This window comes from Megalops cyprinoides, chromosome 2 (genome assembly GCF_013368585.1).
Source record: "Megalops cyprinoides isolate fMegCyp1 chromosome 2, fMegCyp1.pri, whole genome shotgun sequence".
In the NCBI taxonomy this organism is placed as follows: Eukaryota; Metazoa; Chordata; class Actinopteri; order Elopiformes; family Megalopidae; genus Megalops; species Megalops cyprinoides.
This window is the reverse complement of record NC_050584.1, coordinates 11,586,548-11,595,413: the sequence shown is the minus strand read 5'-3', so window position 1 is coordinate 11,595,413 and position 8,866 is coordinate 11,586,548. Positions and strand designations below refer to the sequence as shown.

Sequence of the window (8,866 nt, the reverse complement as noted above, 5' to 3'; positions counted from 1 at the left end):
AACCTTTTGTAACATTTCAGTATTACCTTTTCCTGAAATTTACATTAGTATTTGTAAGAATCTCAGTGTCTTTCTTAATTCTATATGCTACAGCACCTATTGGACCTGGACATTCGGGACGGACAAAGGCAAGGTGTCTGCAGACCTCGCCGCTACGAAAAATCACAAAAAGTGATTTTAATTTTATAAAGTGCAGCTCCTGCTAGGTAGTACCTCTCAAAGCAGAACTGTGCAGCGGTCAGTTTTTCTTAAGATTACACCCAATCATGTTTAATCTGGACAGAAATAAACCAACAACAGTGGCTCTGTTATAGACACCCACAAACTTCTCCCTTATCAAGTCACAAGGCATGCTCCAATGATGGCAAGATTCTTGTTTTTTTTTGAAAGTTTACACTTTCTAAAACACACAGCTCTTTGTCTAGCATTTCGTTCTTTTTTAACAAAACCACGGATGTACCGAACGATGAAAACAAATTCTTTGAATTCTGTGGGGAGATTCATTATCAGCAAGGAAAAACAGGAAGAAAAGAGCACTTCATGGGATGACACTACTGTAATTGTTTTCCTTTATTGGCACAGGACAACACTCTGTTGACATTTAACACCATTAATAATAGCGGTAAAGCACCAGTTACGATACAAAGGCTCATATGGAAGCATTTCAGCGAAAAGGCCAAAGAAGCAAGGGTCTCAATTAATGTATCTTATCCCAAAGAAACAGGAAAAGACAACAGATTTCACCATGACTTTTTATTAAAGGGTGAAACTCGTACGGATACAGCAGGTGGAGAATTGGGTACTGTACGTAAACGATTGAGGAATGAGCATTTTTTTCCCCATGTGGTGCTAGTGTTCAACATACGCGTCCAGGGACGGACAATACCCCCGAAAGCTGCTAATAGATGAATCAAGTTTGTTTGTGCAAGGCATGCAAACACTGGGATGTTGCACATAAAAGGATTTCCCGCCCTCCAGCTCTGCGAATGGGAAAAAACTAAAGGAGTGACACACAATGCATTGTTTTCACCCGGGCCCCATAGACAGAGTAACCCTGCCAATTATGGATCCATTTTTACAGCTGGTGAGCTGCCCTCTCCCCTTCAGCATAAACACGCTGATTGATTCAAGTAACTCTGATTTCGACTGGAGGCTGCATCCCACACTGCTAGAGGTTCTGTACCAAAAATAGGGCCAAGTGCATAGGCAAAGCGGAAACTTTCTCAAGAGCGTAGCCACAAAAAAGGATGTGGCATTTACTAGGGAAAATGGATATTCAGCATAAAGGGAACATTGTTAGAATAAGATTTAACAGCCTTTAGATGTGCAAAAAGATTGCAAAAATTTTCCCTTTTCTCACCTCTTCCCACTGCCTTAAGTGTTCTTTTCACTCGCAGCTGAGATTAGACTGAATGTTCACATGAACTGTTACTGTAAACTGTAATGGACAGCCATATAACATGTAATAACTATCATATAGACAAGAATCCTTTCTGGGTTGTGTTCCTAGCAGCACTTGGACAAAGTCCCCTGATACTCTGATCCTTTCGACCTCTTTAATTGTTAAAAAATATTTTAATACACAGAAAAAAAGACACCCTCGACCACCGTCAAAAACATAGGAAATGAGAGAGCCAAACGCCAGCCGACACCGACAGATTTAGCGAGATCGGGTTTCCCTGCCGCTCACGCCGTGCACCTGGGCGTCAGCTATCCTGACTGCTGACGCTGAGGGCAAGGGAGTGAAGCAGGGTGCACAGGGTGGCACAGGACAAAATGGCACCCCCTCCCCCCGCCCCCCGACACACACACACTCCCACCCAATGGAGGGGCTGCCAGTGACCACCTCGTCCTGGGACGACGCTCTCAGTGGTGCCCGCCGGTGTAGAGGCGATTCCTCAGAACCACCACGAGGGGCAGGTGGTGCCGCACCCCGGGGTAGTGCTGGACGTGGTCGAACCACCTGGACACGTTTGCGTGCTTCTCCTTCTCCTGGATGGCCAGGTCTACCTGCAGGGGGCGAGGGAGGGGCAGAGGGATGACGGTCACATGAGCCGAGCGCCTCCACGCTCCCTGTAGCTGCCGCTCACCGCAGCAAGGGTGGGAGAGCGGGAGGGCGGCTTTTTGTGGCGGGCTGACCTCGGTTCAGAGGCTAATGATGACGATAAAAACAAACTGACTCTCTTGTGTCGGGTGGCTGGTGGCAACATTCCATCCCTGCCACAAACGCTGACATTTCTGAGCATGTGATCCCTGATCCTCACCAAGCCTTGGGCCAAACAAAACTTCCTTGGTCCCAGCCTTAGACTAAAGACATCAATTTGCTCTTCATCTTTTTGATGACCCGTCTCGACTTTCTTCCATCTGACTCTTTAACTGTGAGTGCTCGGACCATTTCATTTTAACACAGATTGAAACCCATGTTCATCACTGCCAATTATTTGTGCGTCTTACCATCATGTGATGGATTCCATAGTACATGAGGGTGTCTGCTAGAGTGAAAGTGTCTCCGGCCATGTACACCTTATCTTCCAGATACTGGTTGAGGTCCTGAAAAACAAACAAATTAATAAACACCCAGAAATTAAAATAGATTTATTCCTTCTCAACAACTTCTCACTAATCCAATTTTTAATCTACCTGAATGCCGCAGATTTTCAGTATAAGAAAATGCTACCGAAGATTGTACCTGTGTAGGAAAACATTACTAAAAGAAGCGTTAATAACATCAAAGACAGTAGGGCTGATTTCAAATGAGAAATATTGTTTTTCTTAAATGTTGTTTTTTGTTCATTTTTAATCCACTCAATGAAACTCGCGAAAAGACTAAAATTAAAATTGTTACAGCAATTACAGCATGGCACAATAAATAAGATAAGATAAGTCCTTAAGTGCATAAGCCATGAATAGATTTCCCTGAAACGCCATGACTGATAGGAAAGACCGAACAGCTACACGTGCACATAAACAGGGGTCGATCAGAGACTCCTCAGTACACACGCATCTCCTTCACTTTTAGTTTAACCAGAAAAAAAGAGCACGGGGGTAACCTATTTATCAGATTGCGTGAGCTGCACGTTTCAATGGAGAATATGTGCATGGAGATAATGATTGACCTGGGGGGGATTTCTGGAACCTCCTGGAACCCCGGCGCACTGCGGACAGTCGGGCGCTGCCGCAGATGCTGAGGAGGTCGCCTGGCCCTCTCCTGGCAGACTCAGTGACTGGCTAATCTAATGAGCCCTCCCACAACTCTGGCTGCTCAGGTCTCGGGGGACGCCGCCGTCTTTAGCACTTGCGCTGCGCAGATCTTGAGGGCTAATGGAGTTATTGTGCGGCAGGAGTGCGCTGCCAAGCAAGGCATGAAGGCAGCGGGCTACTGCCTCCGCCATCGGATCCCTGCCATGCCTACAGCTAAGGCCCAGCCGCGGCCCAGGCTGCTGAGCAACTCACTCCCCCCACCCCCGCAGAACGTAGCACCCCCCCCCCCCCCCCCCCCCGTACCCCCCCCCCCATTCCCCCCGCCAGCGTCTCGGCGGTTACCGCTCACTCAGAGACTCAGCCCAGGAACACCTGGCCCTGAGCTACAGCACCACACACTGCAGTATCCAGCTTTATTCCAACAGCACTGACACACACTGGGTAAGGGGCCAACTGCTTTAACCTTTACAAAGGGATGCTCACCGAAAGCAGCCTGAGCAAAGTCTTGTTTTTCAAAACTGCTCATTTCAAAAAGTACCTGCCTTTCCTTCTACGTGGGGGAGTGTTTCTCTTGAATCTGCTGAGGAACTACAGCTACTGCTTCAGATGGATATGCTGTTCCATTTCAGACACACAAATGAAGACTTCTGTATATAATAATATAATAAACATAATATGAAACAAACAATATATGAATGCCTATCATCATATTATTATAAAACAAATATTAATTAATGTAATATATACTAGGTATTTCATTATAATGAAAAACTGAAGTCTAATGACAACCCTGTCACCAGACTTAAAGCACCCATTAAATACTGTTTTACAGCAGAATTCTTCCACGGAGAAACCGAAGTTGCACTGGAAATTAACACTCAAAAGCAGACGTTTTGCTACTTGAAGGCATTTCCCCCAAAAGTGTACGTGTATCTGGCTCTAAGGGAATGCAGTTCAGGACCTTTTCATTCGATCTGCGTGGAGTGGCACCACTCCTGCTTTGAGCAGACCACGGCACGGAACGTTCGCGGCAGCACGTCGAGGACAACCGGCACGTGAGAGTGATGAACGCCGCCGAGGGGGGCCTGTCCAGCTGGCCGGTCGCGTAAGAGCCGTTTCACACCATCCGCGGCGAGGCTGCCCCTCCTGAAGCCACGTTCGGAAGTGCTCGCCCCGGCGCGTCCGCGGCCTCGCCTCTCTGACCCCCCCTAAACACGTCGCACAACCCGCCACCGAGGGCCGCCGATCAGCATGGATTTATCTCCCCCGGACCCCGACCACCACCCCCCCCAACCCCCCACGTGCTGTCAGCTTGTCCCGGGCTTTTGATACTCAGACGAGGAGAAACCCGACTCTCGCTTAAGGGCCGGCTCTGGGGCCCTGCCATCCCTGACCCTTCTCTGCTCTGGAGTGACGGGGAGAGCTGTGCTGAGGCGAGAGGACCGGGGCCGCTCACTAGCAGAAACCAGCCGCTGCCAAGGGGACGGTTCCCACGGACACGATCCAAAGAGGGGAAGCCGCACGGCCAAGCCTGACTGGTTTGAATGAACAATGTTTTTCTTCATAAATGAGGAGAATCCTGACTTGTGGACTGCAAGAACTGGATGCTGTTGCTGGCACCACATGTAGATATGTGAACAGAGCATCGCAGAGGGGGTGATCTGGTTAGGCTGTATTTAACAGAGGAAGCGCTCTGAACTGAACTGTTTAGCAGCATGCGTTACAATAGATTGCCTGTTCTCTTGCCTTCAGAATGCTTAGTATAAACTGTTTAAAAGCAGATCTACTTCCACACCTTCTACTCCTTAATTTATGCATCCAGTAATTCAATACGTAGAGATGGAAACTTAATAACTGCTCATACTGCCTTGAGCAAATTTAAATTTTTATCATGACAATGTACAAATGTACCAATGTTCAATCCACTCACATGCAATCACCACGCTGTGTCACTTGAAACTCACCATATTGACAGTAATTCTGCATTAATCAGATTTAAGAATCTTAAATCTCAGTCTTAGTATAATGTCTCTGACAGGGTGCACAGAGCATATTACATCCAGATAGAGAACCACATTTAAAAAGAACTGCTATGCAAAATTCCCATAAAATCATTAGTTGGTCTCAGGGGCTATGTGACAGTACAGAGATCTATAAAGTAATGAAATGCAGCATAAAGAAAACAACAAATGAAAACATACTAAATGAAATTCACCACACCTGGTCTAGACATCTATTTTAAATATCAGCAATGTTGCAGCACACAAATGAAGGAGAGGGTGCACGTGGTACCTGAAGGACGGTCTTGATTTCCTCCTTTGGGCAGTTGTCCAGTTTGGTCACCCTGTACTCCAGCCACTGCTGTACTACGGCCCTCTGTTCCGCAGAGCCGCCCAGCAGCTCGGGCCGCTCGGCCTCCCTGACCAGGTGAGTGGCGATGGTCACCAGCCCGGTCAAGCTGGGCCCATTGTTGCTCTGGAGAACAGGGACCTGCGGAGGACAAGGATACGCCATTAGGCCTAGCTAGCACTCTAAACGTCACCGGGGGACTCTGTTCTCCTCGTTTTAGAAGGTTTCCACTTCATTATCTGAAGGGGCATCAGACGACCACTGTACAAACTATGACACTTGCTAGTAAGATTACGCTAAAAAAGCAATCTGTCTTTACTGAGGACATACTACACTGCCTGTCTTCCTGGCAACCATGATTTAGCTCAAATATTTAAGAAAAAAAGTTGCGAAATCTCTTTGCGAAGGAGGCACTGATGCAGGCCCATCTGCAATGTGTCAACATCCATTCAATGACAGGTTGACAGAGGTAAGCCAACTGGGGCAATTCTGGTTAAGTGTACTCTGACACATCTATGTCTTTGGTCATGAGCTCTGTACCAACTAACACGTACTCCTACTAGGAAGACGAGCTTGTTAATAATTGTACATATGGCATCAACTAGATAAGACATTTAAAATTCTTAATTATCTTGCATATTGTGAATGTGATGTGGTGAAATTTCAGTGGACTATTTACCTTTCTATGAAGCTAGCTAGCCAGCCTAGTGAGCCAGCCAAATATTTATTCACTGGCTGCAGACAAATGTCAAAGCACAAACACCTTCCCAGCGTGCAAATGAACCCGTAAATAAATCGTAATTAAAGATGGTACTTCATGAACCAGTTCCACTGGCCGATAGAGAAAGTCACTATTTGATTCTAACACAAGAGTTTATGCATTCATCGCAACCTATCTACCTATGGTCACTACCAAGTCAGCAAGCCAGCGGGACTTACTATGCGGCGCTAGCTGGCTTCCTACGCCATCCTCATGGTGGTAGCTAGCTACCTAACCACAAATTGCGTCAGACTCAGGCTCAATTTGGCCAATATTCCTATTGACACCACCGGGGCTTACACAAGATAATTATGGTAATACAGCTACCGTGCATTTTGAGGACAGCTAAGTTAGCGTTAGCTCGCTAGACAGAAGAAATGAAAGGATGAAGAACAGAATTATTACTCATTACGTGGCGCACGTGCTGCTCTCTATAATATTATCTTGGTTGTAAAACCTTTCCAGTTTTGCCCTTATCGATGGCCGTTATTTCAATATTCGAAGACTCTTTTCACCTTTTTGTCGCCTTGTGTGCTGTATTTGTTAGGCTTTTTCAGTCCAAGGGACTTCTCCAGCGAGGATAACTCTCTCAACGCCATCTTTGCTGACTGGTATTAAGCGCAGAAGCATTGGAGCTCATTGCGATTGGTCGCGGCCTGTTCCTCCCTCCGACGAGACATCAGCAATCGCAACCAATTGGCGCAGGAGAAATCAAACAGCCTGCTTTTCAGAGGCCAGCAGCTACGGCTTTACCAAAATGATAGGGGGGCATGGGGGGTTCTACCGTGCTCATTTAAGCAGGGAGAATATCGAGCACACGGTTAGAACAGCCCGGTATCTGCGTTGTTTCACAAATTACCCAAAAAGTGTACATTTTGTTTACAGCAAACCACCCCTCTCAAACAAACAGACAAAAACAGCAAAAATAAAACATGCTATCAATTACATTTGAAGGCTATAGGGGGGAAAACTAGAGACATTGTTTCAAAAACAATGCAAAGAGCGCTATATTATAAGGACTGCATATGTCATTGTCAAAGTTAGCAGTATTTTTGCAATTATGAAATTCTACCAAATATGGAGGCTCATATGAGTCTAAGATAGTCTGATATATTTCGTATCAAAATGTAAAATATTTCTATGCACGACTGGATGGCTCAAGTTGTTTTTGCTGTTTTAAAACAAATTTTCCACTTGGAGCCAGTGAGATATATATCCGGTATAAACATATATCACAAATATTACAGGTGCCAAAAAAATACCATTCAGTAAAAAATAGTGAAATTATTCATTTTTAGTGGGAGAGATGGAGAGAGAAAAAGTGACCCAGAACAGAACAACAGTGAGAGTGAATGAATATTCTCCTGTGGGGGCCCCTGATCAGTGGCCGATTCTCTGACATGCATCCTAGCACGTATGGAACACCCACTCCTACACTAACGAACAATGCAAACAAACAAAATGGAAGCTATTGCTAGTGTGTTTTATATTTAAACCAATGGGAATAGAGGAGAAGATTAATCATAAATGAAAGAGCAGGGGGGAAATTTGTCATAATCATTTCCAAAAGGAATTAGTGTAATTGTTTTTGATTAAATGAAATGCTCTTAAGAGACTGATTGAAGCTACAGTCTCTTTTGCTCTAGTGATAAATGCGATCATTTTGGCATGTCTTTCAGCCCTCACACCTGTTAAACCCATTATTAAATGAATTCATTGCTAAATGCAGACTGTAGAGGAGGCAGTGGCAACTCCAAGGTGACACTATCAAACAATGCACAATATCTAAACACACTTTTTCAAAATCATGTACACTTCATTATACAGAAAATCATCAGTAAATAGAATTCATTCATTAACCAACATTTAATTATAAAAATTACAAGTAATTATAAAAAACATAGAGCAACAGTTCATAAACACCACATCATAACATTAATGTAACACATACGCTGTGCAGTTGGGGAAAATTCTCTACAATGAGTCATTTTACAAGAATGTCAGTTGCAAAATATTTTTTTTCTGTGCTGCTGTAATATTATATCCAAACATGCATTCACCACATTATATTTCAGAGCTATTTTTTTCATGAGGGAAATCTGGAAAATGCGATCAAAATGACATTGAAGATCTAGAGTTTGTATATCCTGCAGCAAGCTTCCACAATGTCTCCTGGACTATCTGTCCCCTGGTGTCTCCTTGTCTTTCCATTGTGTGTCATGTCTGTTTGGATTTGTAGATATGCTCCCTGACTCCTCTCTAATGACGTGTCAGATGTCAGTCAAGCTGCACGCTGATTAACTCTATAAGGTCCAGGCGCCTCTGACATCATGGAAAGTGACTACAGCATCAAGGTGTCTCTTGCCTGTACCTCTTGTCAGTCGGGGTGCTGTCTGTCACTCAGCTGTGTGGAGATCAGGTTCAGCTGGTTCTGCTCCCCTTGGAGGAGAGTTATTTAAAGTGGAGAGCAGTTAAACCAATCAAGATAAGTCAGTCACCGCACTAGCCAGTGGAAGCCCTTCACACCCCTAAGGCTTGAAGAGGACAAAGAGCAAG

The 8,866-nt window shown here is 45.0% G+C and overlaps 1 protein-coding gene across 1 annotated transcript; it reads right to left on the bottom strand.

Moving 5' to 3' along the window:
* Positions 1–582: 582 nt before the first annotated feature.
* Positions 583–6,932, bottom strand: eef1e1 (eukaryotic translation elongation factor 1 epsilon 1). Its single transcript, XM_036522007.1, has 4 exons — positions 6,826–6,932; positions 5,494–5,691; positions 2,455–2,550; positions 583–2,010 (listed from the first exon to the last, which is right to left on the bottom strand). The coding sequence occupies exons 1-4, from the start codon at positions 6,907–6,909 to the stop codon at positions 1,867–1,869; spliced, it is 522 nt and encodes a 173-aa protein (XP_036377900.1). The 5' UTR covers positions 6,910–6,932; the 3' UTR covers positions 583–1,866.
* Between the last annotated feature and the right edge of the window lie 1,934 nt (positions 6,933–8,866).

What these genes read in the sequence shown, in the direction of transcription:
- eef1e1 (XM_036522007.1), bottom strand. Translation starts at nt 6,909, where the DNA reads ATGGCGTTGAGAGAGTTATCCTCGCTGGAGAAGTCCCTTGGACTGAAA. An exon ending in GCACACAAGGCGACAAAAAG is followed by an intron (nt 5,692 to 6,825) that starts GTGAAAAGAGTC and finishes TGTCCTCCGCAG; the next exon opens with GTCCCTGTTCTCCAGAGCAA. An exon ending in AAATCAAGACCGTCCTTCAG is followed by an intron (nt 2,551 to 5,493) that starts GTACCACGTGCA and finishes TTTGTTTTTCAG; the next exon opens with GACCTCAACCAGTATCTGGA.